This window comes from Hypanus sabinus, chromosome 3 (genome assembly GCF_030144855.1).
Source record: "Hypanus sabinus isolate sHypSab1 chromosome 3, sHypSab1.hap1, whole genome shotgun sequence".
In the NCBI taxonomy this organism is placed as follows: Eukaryota; Metazoa; Chordata; class Chondrichthyes; order Myliobatiformes; family Dasyatidae; genus Hypanus; species Hypanus sabinus.
Genome location: NC_082708.1, coordinates 64441796 through 64466014, shown reverse-complemented (window position 1 = coordinate 64466014; position 24219 = coordinate 64441796). Strand labels below are relative to the sequence as shown.

The 24219-nt window shown below is 39.6% G+C and overlaps 1 protein-coding gene across 3 annotated transcripts in view; it reads left to right on the top strand.

Annotated features, from left to right (window-relative positions):
- The window catches only part of dlg2 (discs, large homolog 2 (Drosophila)), a 787731-nt gene that overhangs the window by 494442 nt on the left and 269070 nt on the right, over positions 1–24219 (top strand). For all 3 annotated transcript variants that reach the window (XM_059964524.1, XM_059964523.1, XM_059964526.1), the window contains one exon: positions 4786–4888. In XM_059964524.1, the coding sequence (XP_059820507.1) occupies positions 4786–4888 (103 nt within the window). The remainder of the gene's footprint in view (positions 1–4785; positions 4889–24219) is intronic.

The following is a 24219-nucleotide window of genomic DNA, read 5'->3' as shown; positions in this document are numbered from 1 at the left end:
CTTGCTCTAAGCACGGTGTAGCATCTAATGTTTGCACAAGTGCACACGACTGATGCTAGTTAGAACCTATTCAAAATAGTCTCCTGCCTCAATTAAGCAGCATTGTGTCCCAAATAAATAAAGGGAATCCTAACAATTTTCTTGATTGTTTTTTTTGTTCTTAAGAGTTGTCCTAAATAAGCAGCTGACCTGATTAACCTGATTCAATTGACTGCTGTCCTCTGTATTGGTCCACTTATTTAATCTATTTCTTATAGATTCTTTACATCTTCACAATGTGTTCTCCCACCCATCTTTGACTACTACTGTATACATTGAGCCCTTTTGTCTAGTTCATTAATATACAATCACTTTATTTCACCCTTCTGTACACCTGCACTTTAATGTAAATTTCTAATCAGCCAAACATGTGGCAGAAATTCAGTGCATTAAAGCATGTAGACATGGTCAAGAGGTTCAGTTTTTCTTCAGATCAAACATCAGCACAGGGAAGGAATATGATCAATGTGACTTTAACCATGAAATGATTATTGGTACCAGACAAAGTGATTTGAACATCTCAGATCTCAACTGCTGATCTCCTGGGATTTTCATGCACAACATTCTCTAGAGTTTAGAAAGAATGGTGCGAAAAATCTCAAACATCCAGTGAGCAGTAGTTCTGTTGCATGGAAGTGCCTTGTTAATAAGAGAGACCAGAGGAGAATGGCCAGACTGGATCAAGCTGTCAGGAAGGTGACAGTAACTCAAATAACCATGTGTTACAATGGTGGCGTGCAGAAGTGCATTCAGAGATGCTCAACACATCAAACTTTGAAGTGCATGAGCTACAGGAGCAAAAGACCACAAACGTACACTCAGTGACCACTTTATGAGGTACAGGACGTACCTAGTAAAGTGACCACTGAGTGTAGATTGTATATATATGAAAGTCAGCATTAATCCCTCAGACACTATGCACATTGCAACTTTCAGATGTTGTTTTTATATATTAGCCAATCCTATTTCCCAGCAACTGCATATCGTTTCCCCACCCCCATTCCAACAACTTTTATCTTGTGCAACTTTACTTTTCATTTGATACTTTATTGAATGCCTAATAAAAATCAAAATGCAGACTGGTAACAAATGGGTTCCATTCTTATACTGATTTTGTCTGTAAGTTGGAAAATACACAAGAATCATTTAATATGATAAATCTATCTATGGTTTTTTTGTGAATGGCAAAAGCACATGAGACTGATAAGAAAGAACAATTACTAAAAGCAGACAGAACAAATGTTCATCTATACATAGGAGTGAATATATTGGACTTATGATTTTAATAATATTATGCCCTCTATGCTACATCTGCTAGTTTCCCATTATCTACCCTGAGTTGCACATTGTGAATGAACACTTTCAATAAACCTTGTATTATGATGTTCTATGTGCCCTTCTATACTTTCCTAGTAATAGATAATAATATTATCCAATTAGGAAGTAGATGTCATTTGATTTTTTTTAGTTCTTCTTTGTGCCTTGTGATGCATCGGGTGGCAACCTTGCCGTTTCTTTAGCATTTGTCTATTTTCTATGAGGCCGAGTTGTTAGCTCGACTCAACCCAGCACGGATGGAAAGCCTGCAAGGAGCCAGCCAGATTTGAACTGGACCACTCGCATTGAAGTGCACTGTGGATGCCATTACACCACCGGCCGGCTCATAGATTCAGTCTAACTGATTAACAGTAACAGTTTCCTGCCTTCTGTCACCTAGCAAAGAAAGCAACTTGCTAATCCATCCTGCCTATTTAAACTCTAGTATTTCACAATGCATGTATTTTTCATCCCAACAAGAACCAATTAATTTTCTGAGAGAAGTGGGAAATAAGATAAACTTCCAGGACAATTATGGGGATAAAGTACCTGACAAACTCCTCACTTATTGCTTAAAGCAAAAGGAACTATCCTATACTAACCTGCTCCATCACTATTGCTCTTGTCGCTTAAACCCACCGGTCTTTCATCCATGATTCTTCATGTCTGCATACTCCCTTATTTTCAAACTATTTCTACTCCTGATAAAGGGTCATTGATTTGTAATGTACTTTAAGGTAGGGCTGAGAGCCTGTGCCTAATTGGCGATAATCTTCGAAAAAATTCTCTTACACATCATGGTAATTCTAAGCAGAGATGACTGTTGAATTGTACCTTTGAACCTTTGATCTCTTTCATCTAAACTATATAGAGTACAGTTACAGTCTTCCAGTGTGTCCTTATACAGGAAACCTGCCATCCTTGGAACCATTCATTGCTTTCTATCCACTAAATTCAAGGAAGTCTCAATCCTAAGTGCTCCACCTGTATTAACAATCCAGTGTAGGATTATATCAAAACTGATCTTAAAACATAAATATATCATATTCCCCAGTTCTTGTTTATCTACTCAACTAGTGAAACCCTCAAAAAAAATCCTACATATTAGTCAAACGAATTTTCCCTTCATCTAAATTGCCTCTGGCTAGTCAATCCTATTGTGTATTTTAAAGCTATCCTGTTATATCCTTCAATTTCTCTCCTGCCAAACAGTTCAGTGGTTCCATGCTTTTTCTCTCTCCATTTTCTTAAATAATTTTCTCACATTGCTATCCTCCAATTCACAGGAATGATTCTGCAATTTACCAAATCCTCCATTGCTAAACAAACCTCCTATAAAACTCCAGGTGTTGATCATCAAGTTCTTGATATTTTTCAGCTTCTAAGTTTACCAATTTGGGTAATCTTTTGACAAATAGTTACTTAATTCAGTCTTTCAATCTCATTAGACCTTGATTCTCTGATATAACCAGCAGGTTTTGTATGTCTTCTTCCATGAAGACAGAAGCAAATTATTCCATTTGTCTATAATGTTCTTTATAAATTCTATTGCACCTATTTGTAAAGGGGCCACATTTGTCCTTGTTAGATTTTCCTTGTTATGTACAAACGTTTGTACTTACAAAAGCTTTAGAAGCCTGCTTTTAAGGTTTTTACCAATTTACTCTTGCATTTCATCTTGTTTTTCTTCATCAACTTCTTGGTCTTTCTTGGTTGAAAGCTAAGATGTAAAATATTCTGTTTTTAGGTGTATTGCTTTTCCACACAACTTTATATGTCTGCTTTTGATTTAATAGTAAATTTAGTTTCTCTGGTAAAACACTTCCTTTTGGGTTGTTTGCCATAATGCATTTATTTTTTCAACTTATGCGCTATGTGTTTTAAACATTAAACAATATCTGTCCCTAACATGTCTTTCAATGTACTTCCAATCAAATATACCCATCCTACTTCTATATCATCATAGTTCTTTTGTTGCAATGTAGTCCCTAGTTTCATATTACTTTCAAACTCAATTTTTTATTAAGAGAGGTGGACAGGGGGAGAGTAAAGATCTAGAAAGAGGGACAAGGGAAAATTTGGAAGTCTTGCCTAAAGAAAAGGATTGCACGAAAATGAGTGAGATGAGTGTGAAGAGGGAAAGATGGCGAGATGTGAGATGGAGACAGAGTGATAATGAAATGGAGAAAAGGAATGAGAGGGCTACAGCAGGGAGAGATGTACAGAATGAAAAGGGTCTTGCCCTGAAACGTCAACTGTACTTTTTTCCGTAGGTGCTGTCTGGCCTGTTGAGTTCCTCCAGCATTTTGTGTTTGCAGCTTGGATTTCCAGCAAATTTTGTTTGCAGCAGGCTGATATCTCCCAGACATGAAGTTTGGATTCTGCTCCTTGGATTAAAAACTGGAGCTCAGTTTGATTTGCAGTATGCACTCCGGCTACTGACGTGGGACAACACTCTAATTCCATTGAGTCTTTGTCACCCCTTTCCCATTATTATTACTTCTGCCCCTGCCTCCTCATCTTCAGTGCTCCTTTTGAAACCCATTCTTCTAGAGTCTCAAATTTGCTTGATGTTGAGTCCTAAATTCTTTATCTCTCTTCTTCCAGCATCATTCTCACCCGCTAACTCTGAACGCTGTAACCTCATCCATTCCTCTAATCCCACCAATTTGCCCTCTCTGTCTCCACTCCCTATAATTATGCTCTATCACTTCTTGCTGCTCACCACACTTACTGTCTCTAGCCCCCTCATTCCTCCTTTCTTTCCCTACCCTTTCCAATTCACTTACCCTATTATTGCATCACAACTCCCCTTTAAGTTCCCTGCTCCCTCTTCTCCAGCCTCTCCACTCAGCTTACTGTTTCCACTCTATCTGCCCTCTTACTTAATTGTCCTCACTGTACATCTAACCTCTTTCTCATTCCTTCCACCATACCCTCTGCTCACTTCCCCTTCCTCTCAAAAACAACAGCATTTTCATTTTGTTTTGTAGTGTGATTTTAAACTACAACTTAATCCTTTTCTAATATTCACACTATTTATTATGATTTTAATCACTTGACAGCCAAATTTGTGTTATAATTTTAGTCATATTGTAATATTGAAATGTTGATAATCAACATAGCAACTGAAAAGCTTACATTTTGCTGATTTCCATTAATAAACTGTTCACTGCTCTGTATTTCTGTGATTGCATTTCTTTTTTCATGATTTTGTTTGATTTTGATATTTGCTATTTGAATACAAGTTGTGTTTCTTCAGTGTTGGTAGGATTTTTTAAGGGTTTTAAAAGCCTTGTATTGTAGTTGTGGCCTTAAAATATTCATGCTATATGTACTGCTATTGGCACTCAGTTTTAAATCAGCTGCAAACATAGGAATCAAGTTAATATACAGGTAAATTCACTTATTTTGTTACCTTATGCTCAGGTAAATGGCAGAGATCTTCGTGTTGCAACACATGAACAGGCTGCAGCAGCTCTTAAAGGAGCCGGCCAGGTTGTGAATATGATTGTTCAGTATAAGCCTGAAGGTGAGTACTCTAACTTGAACTTGAATGTTTTGAATGCTTGATATTTGCTTGATGAGAATAATAAATTGACGTTTAGTTAAACTTTGGGCAGACGTAACATTATTACTAAGATTCTAGGGAAAAAACATGTAAGTTCAACAACATAAAAGAAAAGATGTACAAGGATTAAATAACTTTGACAATCCAAAGCTATGTGACCATCAATGGGAAGCATTAGTTTTCCTTTTCTGATGTGTTATCCATTAAGGTGACTTTAAAGAAAGGAATGTATTTTGTATATTTAATCTCTTAATCAAAATATTGGGTACAGCATCATTTATGCATTAGTGAGTACCTTCTTCTGCAGGAATGCAGAGATACCTGAACTGCTGAGAAGAAGATTGTCAGAGAGACTCCATGCCCCTCAGAGTACTTAAAAAAAATAATATTTGGAATAATGTAATTCTGTTACCCAAATTGCATTGTAAATAATCAGTTCATTATTTACAGCTTCTTTCTTGTTACCGTTGTTGGGAGTTATGCTTGACTTCAGTAAATGTGCATCTTCTGAGATCCTTCAGAGCAATATTCACAGGAGAGCTGCAAATTATTGAAGAGCAAATGCCGAATACCATACCATTAAATAAATGGGGCATAATCTACCTGGTGCAGATACAACTTCAATTGTATACCCTTCTGCCCAAGTTACGTTCCAGTTTCAATTCCATTCTCTTGCTCCTCTAAAGGTGTCTTCAAGTTTTAAATAAATTGGTGTATTGTTACTGAGTATAACAGTAGTGTGTGTGTGTGGTCTCCGTCGGTCGTGGTTGACCATGTGTATTGTGCCTCTGGTAGTCATTGGTTTGTCGAGCAGCATCGACTGTGGCAATTGAGGCCGATCCTAGAACGGTAGGCTCTGCCACAGTTGCTGCATGTGTAGGGAATCGTGGAATAGTCCACTGTGCCCTCCATTTAGCTCTCCGCCCCTCAAACTGACTCAGGATCACTCTTTCACCTTGCTCTAGGTGTTGCTGAAGAGTACCTTGCCATTTGTTATGGTCAACTGCTGTATCCTCCCAGCACTGTGTGTTGATTTTTAAGGCTTTCATGTCGCACTTGCAGAGGTCCTTGAAGCAAAGCTGAGGTCTACCAACGTTCCTCTTGCCTGTTGCTACTTCTCTATAGAGAATGTTGTTATGTACCCGTAGGGTTCATTTTTCTGTGGACTGTCACTTTAAAACGCTGGGAGAATGAGACTGATTTTTGGACACTTCGATTTCTACTGATTACAAAAGTGCTTAGTTACTATGAGAGAGAGAGAGGTAGAGTTATTTGATGGACAATCTATGTTATGGTTTCTCTGCAGCTTGTTTACGTTTTACAAGGACAGTTGCAGACACACAGAGTTAGAGTCAAGGTGGATTTGATCAATGCAAGACACCAGTGAGTTGGTCACGGGTTTAAACTTTCAGTAGCCCAAAAGCGGTGAGTTGAGATCGATCCAGAGTATTGATAAATGAGTCTCACAAGTTTGCTGCGACTAGAATAAGTTTGCAGGAAGAGAAGAGAGGAGAGGAAGGTTTGAAACAGAAGAAACCTAGTGACAAAGAGGTCAACACGAGGAAATCTGCTGATGGTGGAAATTCAAGCAACACACAAAATGCTGGTGGAACGCAGCAGGCCAGGCAGCATCTATAGGGAGAAGCGTTGTCGACGTTTCGGGCCGTGACCCTTCGTCAGGACAAAGAGGCCACTGTTTGGACTCTCTCTCTAAGGAGCCCATAAGGGTGAGTTTGTTTCCATTCGGCTACAAAAGTCTGATTGTCACTTAGTTAATCCACAGGAATGGGTTCTCTGGTGAGGGGAAAACCTTTGTGGATACCACGTGTGTGTTTACCCTTTGTCTGGATGTGGTGGATCATTGAAGAAAATTGTACCAAATCGCTGTTGGAGTTATTTCGTATGTCATGGAACTGGATAAGTGTATCACGCTGTGTGTTTGGGGTAACCGTGTGGAATCTACCGATGTGTCAACCCTTGCTTGTGTGGTGGTTCCCTTTGTGATAAGCTACTGTTGGTGATAATCCATACGTGGATTCTGTTTGAGTATCCTGTGGCCTCCACTTTGAGATGTCCTGTAGCTGAATTCCAGTGTGGTACCACTTGTGTTGAAAGGATATTCGTTGAAGATCATTGTCAGTGATATTTCGTGTGTGGAGTGCAACAACTTCGGAGAAAACCTACTGCTATTGTTATTTTGTATTGCTGTCATGGAATATGCAGAAAATCGACGTAATTGCCTTCTCACAATATTCGCCTTTGGATTACAAACCTCTCACATTAATTAAGCTATGCATCTGAACTGAACTTTTCTTACATACCATCATAAGACTGTAACTCTTCCTTGAATAAGTTTGGGAACTTTATTTATACCTATATATACATAACACTGCTAACCCTTGGATTACCCGGTTTTAAGTTATTATATGATGTAGTTACTAATAAAATAATGTTTTGTTAACAGCAAAACCAGGCTCCAGGTGTGTTCTATTGTTGCTGATACTTTTACGGGGTTGCGTGTATGTGACAATGTCCTTTGGCAGTCTACCATCCTTCATACGACGGATGTGGCTCAGCGAGCGCAGTCCGCGTTGTCTTAAAAGCGTGAATGTTTTGGGAAATTCAGTGTGGGAGAGGACCTCAGAGTTTGGGACTTTGTCTCTCCAGGTGATGCTGAGAATATGGCGAAGGCTGCGCAGGTGAAAACTATTGAATTTCCTCTTCTGTTTGGAGTAGATGGTCCAAGTCTCACTACCATACAGGAGGTTGCTGATAATGCATACATTGTACACAGCAGTATTGGTCTTTGTAGCGAGTTTCAGATTCTGCCAGTTCCACGAGGAGAGTCGAGCAAGGATTGATGTTGCTTTGCTGATATGTGTATTGATTTCAACATCGAGGGAGAGAATGTCGCTAATGGTCGACCCCAAGTATGTGAACTCGTGCACCACTTCTAGATCGTAATTGTCAATGGCAGTGACTGGTGTCTCCACTATGTTCTGGGCAAGGACATTTGTTTTCTTTAGGCTGATGGTGATGGTGAGCCCAAAATCCTTGCATGCCTTAGAGAAGCGGTCCATGAGAGTTTGTAATTGCTGTTTGGTGTACAAGGTTATAGCAGTGTCATCGGCAAAGAGCTTGTCACATATTAAAATCTTTCACACCTTTGTTCCTGCTCTCAGGCACACAGGGTTGAACAGCCGCCCATCAGACCTGGTGCGCACGTAGATGCCTTCTGTCGACGTCCCAAACATGTGCTTCAATAGCATAGAGAAGAAGATGCCTAATAATGTTGGGGCCAACACGCATCCTTGTTTGACTCCACTACGAATAGCAAAGGGTTCTGATGAGCTGCCATCGTACTGAACAGTAGCCCTCATGTCATCATGGAATGACTTGATGATACTTTGGAGTTTCGGGAGACAGCCGATCTTGAGGAGAATCTGAAAGAGCCCATCCCTGCCGACAAGGTCGAATGCCTTGGTCAAGTCAATGAAAGTGACATAGAGGGGTTTCTGTTGTTCCCTGCACCTCTCCTGGAGTTGACAGAGTGAGAAAATCATGTTGACAGTTGACCACCTTGCACGAAAACCACATTGGGACTCAGGGTAGACCCATTCTGCCAGAGTTTGTAGACATGCCAGAGTTACACAAGCAAAGACTTTGCTGACAATACTGAGGAGGGAGATACCCCTGTAGTTGTTGCAGTCGCTCCTGTCACCCTTGTTCTTGTACAAAGTGATGATTTTGAAGTCGCGCATATCCTGTGGTATGGCTCTTTCCTTTCAGTACTGACGGAGAACCTTGTGTAGAGGTTGGAGGAGTGAACTCTTGCAGTGTTTGATGAGCTCTGGAGGAATCCCATCATTGCCAGGAGCTTTCCCTGGGGCCAGACTGTCAATTGCCTTGCTGAGATCCTCAATGGTTGGTTCAGAGTTGAGTTCATCCTTGACTAGTAGTCAATCGATGGCATCAATGGCTGAGCTAACAACAACATTTTCCCTCGAGTAGTGCTCAGAGTAGTGTTCCACGCAGCATTCCATTTGCTTGCTTTTATCGGTGATTATCTCAGGGGTGCTGTCTTGCTCTGCGATGGGCCAAGGGCCTTCTTGATACCATCATACATCGATCTGATGTTGCCTGTCACAGCTGCTGTCTGAATGTCCTCACCGAGCTGGAGCCAGTACTCATTTGCGTACTGCCTTGCAGTCTGTTGCATTTTGCTTCTAGTAGCTCAAAGTGCCTGGAGTGTTTGGTCGGATGGTGAGCACTTGTACTCTGTGAGAGCTGCACGCTTGGCTTCGATGACAGGAGTCATGACGTTGGACTTTGCCTCAAACCAGTCACTTCTCTTTTTGGTCTTTCTTCCAAAGATAGAGAGTGCTGATTTGTGGATGGTGTTGCGAAGGTATGGCCATTGTTCTGTTGCAGTATCTCCTCACGAGGAGGTAGTCATAGCACCCTGTACTGCCTTGGCAAACTGGTCAGCCTTTTCTGACTTTTCATCTCTGTTGTGTTGGTGTGAGGTTTTCCAGTTTGTTTGGAGTGGTGGATTTTCTTTGGACGTAGTTTGATCTTGCAGCATACTAAAGCATGATCCATATTGCACTCTGCACTGTGGTATGAGTGGGTGATTAGTACAAAGTTGATGGAAGAGCGCCTGGCGATGATCATGTCTAGCTGGTGCCAGTGTTTAGACCGTGGATGTCACCATGAGACCTTGTACTGTGACTTCATCTGAAAGTAGAAGTTAGTTACATACAGGCCGTGACAGGAGCAGAACTCCAGGAGACGTTATCCATTGTCATTTATTTTGCCAATTCCAAAGTTGCCTGGACAAGGCGGCCAGGAATCGTTATCGGCTCCCACTCCGGCGTTGAAGTCACCAAGGAGAACGAGGTGCTCATCACTGGAATATTCCTGACAACAGCTTCTAATTTGTCATAGAATATGTCTTTTGTCTCAGAGGTGGAGTTCAAGGTAGGGGCATACACACTGACGAAAGATACTGGGCCATGACTGGTGTGTAGGCGGAGCGTCGTAAGTCATTCTGATCCATTTTCTGGTGGCTCCACCATTTGTAACAAGGAGTTCCTAACGGCAAAACCCACTCCATGCTTGCGGGCTCATCTTTTTCCCTGCCAGAAAAATGTGTAGTGTCTTTCCTTCAGTGTACCTGAATCCACCAAACATGTTTCTTGTAGGGTTGCTATATATACCTTGAGCCTTAGTAGCTCATTGTTAATAACCGCTGTTTTTTGTGCATCTTCGATATCCTTGAGCTTTTAGTCAAGTCGAGTCATCATTGGGCAGACGTTCCAACATCCCAACTTGTCTCATTAAATTTGCTTTCTTTCTTGTCTGGTGTAGTAGTTACAGTCAGCTGTTCGTGGAATAATCCATTATCCCCATGCACCCAATGAGGAAGACTGACTGTGGCGGGACAGCACCTTATTGACTGGGGGTTGCCCAGCTTGAGGTGGGCGGTAGCTGTCCACTGAAACGCAATGGTCTCTCTCACCATTGGAAACAACCCCTGGCACCATGCTCTACGCCAATCAAGCATTATGACTTATAACTGGTAACTGCTGCTTCCCATGTTTGTCCGAAGCTGGAGTGGCCTCTCCAGAGCACAAGCCAGGGCAGGATTGATAGGGAGATCTGTCTGTCCCATGCAGTGGGACCCCCACCCCTCCATGCTGATGACAGGTCCAAAGGAACGATGAAAGTTGATACAGTTTGGTGCTAGCAGCATCGCAGGAGTTGGCATGCCAGTGCTGAGTACAGCAGTCAGCCGCTCCTGGGACTCTGACTCCGGATTTTTCCTCGGGGTTTATTCCCAAAGCCTTTCCCGTGAGCAGGTATAGCCACAAGGCAGCGGAGGTTTGAAATTGGAGTTTTCCCTCTCTTAGATGAGCTATCATCCGTGGTTAATGAACTCCATCTGCCTGGACCAACTGGTTTTAAGTCACAAGTGGCCTGCCTTTGCCCCTTCTCCTGTCAGTGAGAACAGCTCCACCGGGCATAAGAACTATGCCACACGTGAAGACCAGGAGTTGGACTTGGTTGTCAGAGGCTGTTTGAGACGCACGCCATGAAGAGCATTTGTTTAGCAGTGGGAGCTCGTCCCCACTGCTATCCTTTGGCTATGACTACCTTAGGAACCTGTTAGGAATTATAACAGTAGTTCAATGGAAAGAAATGTATGGTAACATGAAGAAATGAAATTCTGAGTATTGGAATGAATTGGTTCTAGGGTAAGGCGTGAAATTTAAAAAATAAACAAACACCTATTTTTTGGACCTGTTACCAAGTTCACAGCACTGTTACAAATAATTTGACAATAATTATCTGCCACATTTGAAGATCGTTCGATAGTAAATGTGCAAACTGGAAAGGCACGTGAATGGAGCAATAGGTACACTTGTAGAATTTAGGTAGGTGTGTTATTAATGAAAATTTGCCCATTAATATATAATTAATAATAAATCTGAATAGGTTGTTGGAGGAAATTTCCATTGCTGTTAACAATATTAACTAAACCGTCAATTATGATCTGATATGCAAAATAATTCTAGTTTTCAAAAGATGTGATTGTAAATTATAGTTATTGGATTACTATGACAAGAGACAATATTGACTTTTACTCTATTTATATAAATTATTATTTCATTCTCAATATTGGTTTTAGTGCCACGCAGGCAATTTAATGAGATGGTGATCGTCCTAGTCTAAATATGGGAAGTAATTTAGTTGGATTTTGTCAGTCCTTAGACCCTGGAACTATGAGATAAGTACAGTCTCAACTGAAGCCATACTCACTGAAATGATGAGCTTCTGCAGTATATTTAAGCTGTGCCAATATAATGAGCTAGAACCATTCCTCCTATAAAACAACTAAAAATACTAGGCAAACCAAGTCCTTGTGGTTGACTTAAATTTCTGTAAAGTGGCATAGGATGAGATTAGATTAGCTTTATTTGTCACATCTACATCGAAACATTGAAGCATACAGTGAAATGTGTTGTTTGCATCAAATTATATCAGTAAGGACTGTGCTGGGGGCAGACTACAACTGTTGCTGTGCTTCCGGCACCAACATAGCATGCCTACAATTTACTAATCGTAATCCATACATTTTTGGAATATGATATATACAAGAGCACCCAGTAATGTACAGACACAAAGCTAGCCTCCTGGAATGAAATTTAGTGCTGTACTGGATTTGAAAACGGGCCAAAGAATAAATTTGAAGGAATTTAAATTGCCTAGTACTTATTCTTCTTCTTGTGTAGTCATTCGTCTCTGTTGAGATGAATGGACACACTATTCCTGGAAATGGTTAGCAGGCAGATTTCTGAAAAACTGTCTTTTATAATCTGAGCTAATTTTAAATAGAGACTCCAGATATAAGCAAAAGTATACTGAACCACTCCAGTCATTTCATACTATGGTATCCTTTTTCACATTGAAATAATCTCTTATTTGTCTCTAAAACAGAAAATAATTATTAGTAGGAATGGAGTATTTTAAGGCATTTATTTAATAATGTTTCAAGCAAAGAAGTATTTTATATTTTCAAGTTCCTTGCTGTCTTCTGTTTAATTGCTTATTTTCCACATAGTGGAAGTTGTATGTTGCTGTCATATTTTAATGATTGATTATAACTACTTTATAGAAGCACCAATTTTTAACCAGACATTGTACTCATTGTTAATGTTTCATAAGTAAGGTTTAATTGATTGGCTTGTACTTATGTTATCTTTGGTGATACTCTATTAGGAGCATCAGAAATATCGTTTAGTTATGGATTTATTTTGCAATTGGTCTTTTTTCCAGGTTAATGTTAATTTGTAAAAAAATGTTCTAAGTACAGGTAGTCCCCGGGTTACATACGAGTTCCGTTCCTGATTCTGTCTTTAAGTCGGATCTGTACATAAGACGGAACAAGTACATCCGGTATTATTTAGTGTCAGTTAGTCAAAGATTTGTCTTAGTATATAGTATATATTTTACCTTTCTATGCATATAAAACACTTAAGAAATGTATGCATTCCAATAATTAAACCACTGAGTTGCTTAGTAATAATTGTAGCTTTCATCGGGCAGGGACTTTCACATGCTCCATTATTCTCACTTCATCCTTTAAAATTGTTCCGATCCTTGACTGACTGTAACCTAAAGCTTTTCCAATGACTGATGTCGTTTCAATTCTTTCCAAACGCTTTATTATTTCCACTTTATTTTCAATCACGATTGCTTCCCATCAACAGAACAGAAACACTGCGGGCAGCAGGTCCTGACCTCCGCCAGCTCCCAAGGTTCGCTGGGTCCGAAAGTCCACTGCACTAAGACTGGTTAAATGGGACAAGTGGGGGCTGTGCTGGGTTTGGGTACTGTATTTGATCAATATTCCGCGTGGGAATTTAAACTGGAGGTGGTGGTGTTTTTTTTACGAGGTCAAGTCGCCCACTCGACACCAACCCGGCACGGATGGTACGGGAGTCACTGGATCGGCACCAACCCAGCACGGGAGCGGTCTGTCACTAGATAGAACTCGGGAACCTTCGTTTTCCAGCCCGATGCTGATCTCACTGTGCCACCAGCCGACTGGAACGGTGGAGGGGGCAGGGTCAGGGTGAATCTTGCTAAGAAAAATTTAAGCCAAATTCAAAGTTACATATTCAACACAGTGTCAACGGCAACGACTTAAAATGGCGGACGGTGCTGCGATCCGACTTAAAATGGCGGATGGCGTTCTTCCTCGGTTTGTAAGTACGAATTGTCTGTAAGTCGGACGTTTGTAACTCGGGGACTACCTGTATTAAAAATCTTTAATCTTGTTATGGGACAATAATTAAAATGCCCCTCCCACTGCCTTCATTTGAAAGCTAAATTATATATTTTCCACATGCACAACTGCAACTGTATTAACTGTTTATCCTTAGAATCAAAATTAATTAACATTGTGGAATAATTCAGCTTTTATTTATTACTTTGGTCAGATGATCTCATTTATAGGAATAATTACACAGTAACATAGAATACTGGAGTGCAGCCTAGAGTAGGTAGCTTGAAAGTGGACAGAGGCCTTGTTACAGGAGAGGGCAAAGAAAACAGGAGGGAAAGGAATAGTTACAAGTTCAACAGTGAAGGAAATGAGTGTAGACAGAGTGTGACCAGAGATAATAGGACCACCAATGCCAGCCCTTTCTCGATAGGCTTGATCTCCTGCTTAAGGACACTCCAGGAGCTTCCTTGAGCAGGGGATTCCCACCCTCTGCTGATATCAGCCTTGTACTGCCTCAGGAAAGCCCGTCGGTGATTAAACACAGAGTTTTCCTCAGGGTTGAAGAGTGAGGGGAAGCGTGGGAAGGAATTGGGGTTTGAGGTGGGAAAGAAAATGTATGGAAAGTGAAGATCAGAGCCTCAAAGGGGGAAGGGTGCTTGGTCCAGGAAAGGTAATGAAGGGTGTCATGAAGCGAAGTGTGGAAGATATACAGGGTTGAAGGAAAGCAGTCTGAGAGAAGAACATGAAATTCAGGGCCTAAAACATCACAACCCTCAGGACAGCTCTAATAGTAATTAAGATTAATGTTGTTTCCCTATTGATCAAAACTCTTTGATCATGGCATTGGTACTCTGAATGAAACATGGTAGACCTGAGAGATTTAGGAACAAAACAATGGGTACATCATTTTTTTTTTGGAAATGTAAACCAAAAGAGAAACACTTTGCCATCAAGAACAAGATAGTCTAGTATTTTATCAAATGCCTCTATGATCTTATAGCCTTCCAACTCCAATTCCCATGAACAGAGAAACAGCAACTTCAGTCATCAACACACATCCTAATCATGGAGGAATTCTTCACTGCTCTTGCAAAACCTGTGACTCACATATCAAAAGAAGACAAGCTGATCCTCCTATTTGACTTCAGTGCCAGGATTGAGAAGGATACAGTTCTCTGCCGAGACACAACTGCCAAGAAGTGAATAGGGAAAATTAAGCCTGATGAAGCCTTCCTGTTGAAAAATGCTTGAAACACCATCTTGTCATAACAAAACAAACATGATGTATCATTAGAGAAACAACAGAGTAATCCTTAATCCATGCTTTAGCATCTGTAAGTAATTTCATTGCCCGAGTAAAAGACCATATGTGTCTTCATTATTTGTACCAGTGTATGTTCAGTTGGCTACTGACTATTCCTTCCGTTAATTTAATCAGCCAGGCCCAAAAAAGAAACAGTAACAGCAGCAAATGATCTTCTTAGACACCACCCCACCTGATAATTCCTTATAAATAAGGGCTACAGATTTTCCACTTTATTTGACCTGCTTTAATACCCACCATATTTATTATATAGAAAGAAACTCTTGAATTCTCTTCCATAATACATCAAGACTACTTTGAAAAGAACAACTAGGATATCTTGAATCTAACTAAATGCAAACACCTGGAGCTCTAAGATTAGAAAACCTTAGAAAAGATTAGAAAATGCTGTAAGGGAGGAAAGCAGTTCTACTAGCACCTGAAGGCCAAGGGCCAACAGAAAATATTTGACCTAAGGAAAAGATGATGGGTTGAAAGTGCACTAGAAATCCAGAAATCCACCATAGCCATGACATGCAGATTTCTTCTTGCTACCTTCAATCCAAGCACCCGTGGTCCCTCCATGCTAGGATCAAAGAAAGAGATGAACTTATCACCTACAGTGTTAGAGCCTCCTGGAAGGAACTTAGAAGAACTCTAACAATTATGGTTGTGACATGAGCATTCTTGACATCATTCTACAGCAAACAATCCAATGACCCTTGCGGAACAACCAATGTGCCTCAAAAAAAAGTGAGGCCTTCGAAACAGACTGTATGTCTGCTTACATGTTACCAGTTGGAGGAGAAGAACTGCAGTCATAATTTCACATTCTTGTTTTCTAGATTTTGGAAGAGGAAGACCTGGTAATGTCACAATTGTGACCGTAATCAGGTTAGGTGACAAATCCCAAACAATAGACAGATCTCCCTGTTCTCTACCACATGGGTGATGATCACCAGGCTCCTCTTCAAGTCTCCTATCTCAGGATCTAATCATCAGGTCTGTGAATCATAGTATAGGTTGTCTATTTAGAGACACAATGGACATACACTGGTTTGTGCATCAACTCCAAGTGAAATGTTGGAGGCAGCATCAACCAGTATACATGGGCTTTTTTGATGTCATAAACACCTACTTTATCAATCAAATGAGACGTGACGCCCATCTTCACTGAGATAAGGTCTATTGTGAAACATCCTTCTCAAACTTAGCTGCCTATAAAAGCTTGACTCCATCATACTTGTAAGCAACACACCAAAAATGTGGAGGAACTCAGCAAGTCAGGCAGCATCTGTAGTAAGGAATAACAGTCAACATTTCAGGCTGTGACCCTTCATCAGGACTTCTGCATTATGATAGAATGCAAGCCATGAGTTTAACTACTGAGTCCATAACAGACCCTATTCTTAGTGAAGGTTGCTGCCAAGAAAGTTTAGCAGTCCCAAAACTTTCTCTGTCCTCTGCTGCAAAGCTGCAACTCTTCTCCAACAAGTTTCCTGCTGGAGTGCGGCCAATGTACAGGACAAATGGGAAATAGTTCAATGTTTGTCATTTAGCAAATGATACTTGTATATTTGTACTATCAGAGGCTTAGTCCCAATCACTATTGGCTTATTCACTGAAGCATTCATAAGGATAATCCTTGCATAAACAAAGAGATTCTACAGTTACTGCAAATCTAGACCAGAACACACATAATGCTGGCGAAACTCAGCAGGTCAGGCAGCATCTGTGGAAAGGAATAACAATTGATGTTTCGGGCTGAGACCCTTCATTAGGATCGAAAAGAAGGGGGTAGAAGCCAGAATAAGAAGGAGGGGCAGAGAATGGAGCACAAACTAGCAGGTGATAGGTGAAACCAGGTGAGGGGAAGTTGGGTGAGTGGGAAAGGGGTTTGATGTGAGAAGCTGGGAGGTGAAAGGTGGAAAAAGTAAAGGCCTGAACAAGAAAGGATTTGATAGGAGAGGAGAGTGAACCATGGGAGAAAGCGAAGGGGGGCACCAGAAATAAGTGATAGGCAGGTGAGGAGAAGAGAAGGGTGAAAGGGGAGACAAAATGGGCATTGGAAAAAGATAGAGGGGATAGAGGCTACCCAGAGAGAATGTTACTCCTCCAACCTGAGAGTAGCATCATTGTGGCAGTAGAGGAGGCTATATAGGAGGTTTCATCAAGTACCTTTGCTCTATCTGCTGCAACAGCCAGAGTTCTACTTCCCATTCTTATTCCAACATGTCAATCCATACCTTCCTCTACTGCAATAATGATGCCCCTCCTCCTTCTCTTTTTCCCATGGTGCACTCACTTCTCCACTTCACCTATTATATCCTCTCAGAACTCCAATAAGTTATCAAACAGGACATGCCCTTCATGAATCCATGCCATGTCTGCTTGATGCAACCCTTCTACCCAGATGTCTCTATATTTCTTACTCAATGATTTCTTGAAAAAGTTTAACTGCCACTGACTCATGGGAATCCTTGGACCCTATAATCCAAAAAAGGAGAAGGAGCAAGTGGGATATAATGTGTCCATTTACCAGGATAACACAGAAACCTAACATTAAGGACAAAAGTAGTGCATCACTTTCCAATCTACAGACTCGCCTTACTAGATACCTATGCCTCTGCTTGCAGATGTCACATTGGACTGATCAGCTATCAGCTAAAATGGAATGGAAGCAAGTCATTCTCAATCCTGAGGGACTGCCTAATAAGAAGAGTGCAGAGAAAATAGGACAGTACTAAAATAAACATGTTGCTATACACAGTAATCCATGGCAACAGTAATAGTTTGCTCCAATTTTTTCTGGCTATGTCCATAAGAAATGTTTATGAATAAGCTTTAATCACCAAGCTTGTTACCCATTCCACAAGTATACTATACTTTCTAAGTTGAAACAGATAACTCCCTATAAATAATACTTTAATTCTTGCTAATATTTTTACGAAAACTATAGCATTTTCTAATCATCAGTTGTAGTGTTTTGCAATATTTGTTTTTGACTTTATAATGATTTAATCAGAAAAAATAGCATTATGAAAAGAATACTGCAATTCATGCATCAATATAGCTCCCACTTGAACTTAATATCCCCTTTGACTATTACTCTCAGGCACATCTGATACTGTGATGTTATTTCTATGGAATTATACAATGATCACACCACCACATGATGGTGTACCTGATAAGGTACAGAAATGTTTGCCAACCGACTAACTGGAGTGTTCAAGGATATCTTTAACCTCTCACTGCTACAGTTGGAGGTCTTCATTGGCCTTAGAAAGGCATCAATCATACCAGAGTCGTAGAGGAGCAAGGTGAGTTGCCTTGTGACTAGCACTTGGAAGCACTCACATTTACTGTGATGAAGTCCTTTGAGAGATCAGTCATGGCAAGAATTAACTCTTGCCTAAGCAAGGATCTGAACCCACTGCAATTTTCTTACAGTCACAATAAGACCACAACAGGTGTAACTTCACTGGCTCTCCACTTGGTGTTGGATCACTTGGACAATAGCACGGTGCTGTTTATTGATCGTGAATGAGGCCTCCATCGGTCAGGGCCGTTCATGGATGTCGTATTCTAACTGTCTAGATTTGAAAGCCAGGTCAATACAATATGGAGAGCAAGCTGTTGCCCAACTAGCAAGCTCCCACTCTCCACGCACCTGGTGAACCCAAAGGAACAGCAGAGACTGATACAGTTTGACACTAGCAATGTTGCAGCAGTTGCCAGTCAGTGTTGAATTCAACGTAGGGCTGCCTTAGGGGCTCCGGTTCCAGATTTTATATTCCCGAAGCCTTCGCCATGAGTATGTATAACTGCAAAGTAGCAGAGGTTTGAGATCAGAATTTTCCTTCTCCAAGATGAGCTGCGAACCATGGCTGATGAGCCCCATCTGCCAGAAGTGACTGGTTTTAAGGCATCACTAGCCTTAATCCTTCATTGGAACAGTTCTCCGGTCAGTTGAAACAGTTTTGTCAGGCTTAGTAGCTAAGCCACATGTGAAGGCCAGGAGCTGGACTTGGTTGTCTGATGCTATTGGACTCACATGCCATTGGCAACATTTAATAGGTAGTGGGAGCTTGTCCCCACTACCACTCCCGGCGATAAGAACCTTATTGATTACAGCTCAGCATATGATACTATCATCCCTTCAGTAGTAATCAGCAAGTTTCAAAACCAGAACCCCTGTACCTTCTTCTACAACTGGATCCTTGACTTCCTCACTCGGAGACCATGGTCAGTATGGATGAGTAAAGATATGTCTTCCTCACTGATAATCAACACAGACATAACTTAAGGATACGTTCTTAGTCTGCTGCTTTATTCTCTGTACACTCATGATTGTGTGGCTAGGCATGCCTCAAGCACCATCTAAGTTTGCAAATGACACCACTGTTGTTTGGAGAATCTCAAACAACAATGAAGAGACATATAGGAGTGAGAAAGATGGGTTAATTGAGCAGTATCTCAGCAACAACCTTGCAGTCAGCATCAGCAATATCAAGGAATTGATTATAGACTTCAGGAAGGAGAAGTTTGGGAATACACACCAGTCTACTTTGAGGACTCAGCAGTGGAAAGGGTGAGCAGCCCCAAATTCCTGCGCATCAGCATCTTAGAGAGTCTATTCCAGGCCCAATACATTGATGCAATCATGAAGAAGGCATGCCAGAGGCTACACTTCATTTGGAGTTTGAGGACACTCTAGTAAATTTTTAAGATGTTCAATGGAGAACATTCTGAGTGGTTACATCATTGTCCAGTATGGAGTCTCCAATGCACAGGATTAAAGAGGCTACAGAAGGATGTAGCTCAGCCAGCTATATCATTGACACAGCCATCTATCAATGTGTCAAGAAGGCAGCATCCATCAGTAAGGACCTTCTCCATCTGTGACATGTCCTCTTCTCATTACCGGCATCAGGGATGAGGTAAAGGTGCCTAATGACTGACACTCAATGTTTTAGGATTAGCTTCTTACTTTCTGCCAGAAGATTTCCAAATACTACCTCGCTATTCATCTTTTGCACTAATTGATTGCTTTTTAAATTGTAAATTATAGTAATTTTTAATGCCTTGCACTGTACTGCTGCCACAAAACAACAAATTTCATTATAGATGTCAGTGATAATAAACCTGATTCTGATTCAATGGGGTATAAAATCCAACTCAGTAAATGATCATGTGATGTTAAATGTTAAATTTGAGTCTCAGTATCTTGGCAAGCTGATACACCTGTAAGACTTAAACATTGACTTGCTTGATGAATCTTTCTTTTTATTCCTTTTATTCCTTATTATTTTTAAAATAGGTAGCTTAAAGAATTAAATGTATTTTCTTGTCAGTAACTCTCCCAATTTTAAATGCCAGCACCACACATAAAATGCTGCAGGATCTCAGCACATGAGGCAGCATCTGTGGAAAAGAGTAAACAGCCAATGTCTTGGCCCGAAATCCTTCTTCAGGACTGGAAAAAAATAGATGAGTTTAGAGCAAAAAACTGAGGGAGGGAAGAAGGAGGTACAAGCTGGTAGGTGATAAGTGAAACTAGGAGAGGGGGAGGAGTGAAATAAATAGCTGGGAAGGTGAAAGAGATAAAAGGCTGGAGAAGGGTGGATCTGAGAGGAGAGAAGACATGACCATGGAAGAAAGGGAAAAGTGAGAAGCATCAGAGAAAGGTGATGGGCAGGTAAGGGGATAAGGTGAGAGAGGGAATTGAGAATAGGGAATGGAAGTGGGGGAGGGGGAGCATAACTGAAAGTTCGAGAAATCAATGTTCATGCCATCAGGTTGGAGGCTACCCAAACAGAATACAAGGTGTTGCTTCTAAAACCTGACTGTGGCCTCATCATGGCAGCAGAAGCAGGAGACCAACGTAGATTGGGAGATCGCTTTGCCGAGCAAAGTGGGATCTCCCAGTGGCCACCCATTTCAATTCTAGTTCCCATCCCCATTCAGATATATTAGTCCATGACCTTCTCTACTGCTGCAAGTGTAGGAAACAGCATTTGAGATTAATAAAGCCTTTTGAGGCTTTTAAAAAAAGCTCCTTAGTTCTGTTTGTGTGTGTTCTATAGTTGTTTTACAAAATCTGCAGTACAGTATAAAATCTTGTAACATCAAAATTCAGTAGATTAACGAAAAAAAATTAAGGAAGTTACAGCAAAATGGCCTTGCCTCAGCCTCTTTCTCGTATCCAGTGAGCATTTTTGCAGTTTCTAAACCCTGTCTTGGGTAACTTTCAAAGAGAATCTCAAGAGAAGCACTACTTTTATAGATGTCTTTAAATGTCCTTTTTTCAAAATACTTATAAATGGTGTTGGATACAGATCCATTTCTAACTTTCAGAAATGAATTGAATAATGATCAAACTTGCAGAACAATAGAGAAAAAGAAGGGGTTGAAATAGATACACTTTCTAAGATCTAAGACAGGGTTGTATTTCTTATTTCCAGGCAATATAGTGCTATGATTTAGCATAATCAAGACCTCATTATAAATCATATGCAATGAATATTTTACTAATTTGCCTTGATATTATGAACACAAAAAAGGAGAAAATGGCTGAAACAGCCTATAATATTAAGCATAAAGAAATATATCTAATTTCTGTAAATGTTAAAGGTGATATTTCATCATGAAGTTTGTCCCACTGAAAATCTTGTCATGATCTCAGAATCAAATAAGGAGCATGGCAACTTTATGTTCATAAAATACGTATGAAGGATTTTGGGACCCTTCAAAATAAGCACACTTTATGAGGCACACATTAGTCCTATATTAAACATCTTTCTGTATTGAAATATTTAAGTTACTAACATGATAATGCCAAAGGAATTTAAATTGTAACTTTGTTCAGTAACTTTACTAGAATTTAAATTTAAATCTGTATTTATTTAGACTATTATACTGCATTTATGGAAAATTTTATTCCTGATTTTCAAAATGCATTTATTGTTCTTGGTGTTTCTCTTAATTGCAATACCCTCTGCTCAATAATAGGAAAGTAGTAATTTTCTATTTTCTAAGCCACTTTAATTCACTTTAGGGAGGAATTCATTCTTTAGTCCTATTATTTGGTGTGGTAAGATGTCACTCACAGTCTGCCTTTAGCCTAACTATAAATTAGTAAATTAACGACTGTTTACTCATCTTCAATTAACTGAACCTCTCATTTGTTAAAAAATATACATCTTTATATATGCTAAATTGCATGTTTTTTCCTGAGTTGTTATTTTTTATTGTTTGGACTATTGCTATTTCCATTTATCATATAACATCTTAATGTAGCATTTTATTGTTGTATTTTTCTTTTGGAATAACATGTGTTGGTAGTCTGTAAAATAACCCTAATGGAAATTTCAACTATAATATTTTCTAATTAAGGGATTTGTGTGTCAGTCCTTTTTCACCAAATTTAGTGGACAATTTTGGAGAATTATAGGTGAGGCCCCAGTTCTGTGAAGAACTATAGATAGATAGAGAGAGGGAAAGGGAGAGGGAGAAAAACAAAGAAAAACACATGGTTTGCAGTTGCTCATTTCACTGTTTTATACTCTGTGTTGCTTATGGTCATGTCACCAAGAATCAAGCATATACAAACTATCGGATCTGAAATGCATAAATAAGCTTTTCTTCAAAAAGCAGTAGTGAGCACAATTGGTGTGGCATTGACTGGAAGTATGGCCTTTATTTCAGCTCTAGTGCACTTCTTTAAGCAGTGTTCCTACTTTAACAATAAAATCATCTCTAATAGATCTAGCGATTGCCATTGTCTTTGAAAATACCATGAGAAGTAATTATTCACCATAAATCATTAACTATTGTTAAGACCTAGCTTTAGGAAAGGTGATTATAATACATGCATGCATTTATTTACATGATATTGTTAAGGTTTAATATTAACCTAATTAATGTTGTATGTGTCAAGAACATAATTTGAATCCTGACTAAAATGTTCTTTGTTTGTTAAATAACAGAATGACAGAATATAGAGGAAATTGTTCCATCCTTGTTTATTGTGCATCAAAATAGTCGGGGCCAGAAGTTAATATATGTGTTAAATATTTACATATTTATGAATGGCTGCCATGTGTGACAACAAAAACTTGCACAACATGTTGCTGTAACGTGACAAATCACCATATGTCCTGGCTATAAAAACAGTTGAATAAATCCTTGACATCTGCCTAAACTACACTCACAGGCTTAGTATTTTTTTAGTTTTTTTCACTATCACTTTTGATATAGGCAGCCAGCCTCTTTAGGGGGTAAATGGTAGAGTTCCATTATTTGAATCTTTGGGGAGCTACTTATTTAAATTTAGCTAACAGTTTCAGGATAGAACATATACCTTTAAGTATTTTTCATGTAGTTGTAAAATTAGGGATGATATGGAGTTTCTAGAGTAATTAGCCATTTGTTGTGAAGCATTGTTTTTAGAGATTTCAGAATAATTTATAATTATTCCAGATTTATGAACATTTTGAAAATGGTTTATAATTTCTAAAGTTCTTCAGCTAGCATTCAGGGAAAACCAGATTGTAAAATCACAACTGATTTGAAATTGAATCCATTAGCATTCTGTACAAGATTTAACAGTATACTGGAACAATAAAAACAGCTTTTAACAGACAAATAACTCTGTAGGAGGTTGTTCTTGTTTTCATTCATGCTCTGAATCTATAACAACTAATGATTTCTGCCCTGTTATTTAGCAGAACTGTATGAATGTAGGTATTGTGAAGGGTTGATTGTGCATCAATATTGTGATCCTTATTTTCAACAGCTTAGCAAATATTTATGTATATCCAGGGATTGTATCAAGCTAAATATAAGGCTATAACCTACAAATCTATGTAGCAACCTTAGTCATTAGTCTTCAGAGAAAGTATAAAGTAAAAGATGGGAAATTAGAGCAGAAATTGGTGATTTGACCTTTCTGAATGATTCAGACTGAGCTGTGCTGCCTCTCAGAAATAGATTACATAATACTTACAATGATAATGTATGTGATTACACATTGCTTTAAGCTTGCAGTTAACATTGGGAAAATTGTTGAAACAAGTTAAAAGTAGGTGAAGGGAGATCCAAAAAGATCAATTTTAAAATATATTGTTACTTTGCTTAGCACACAGAATGCTTTCCCTGGAACAAAAGTACAAATAAAATCTGCATGACAGAGGGTTA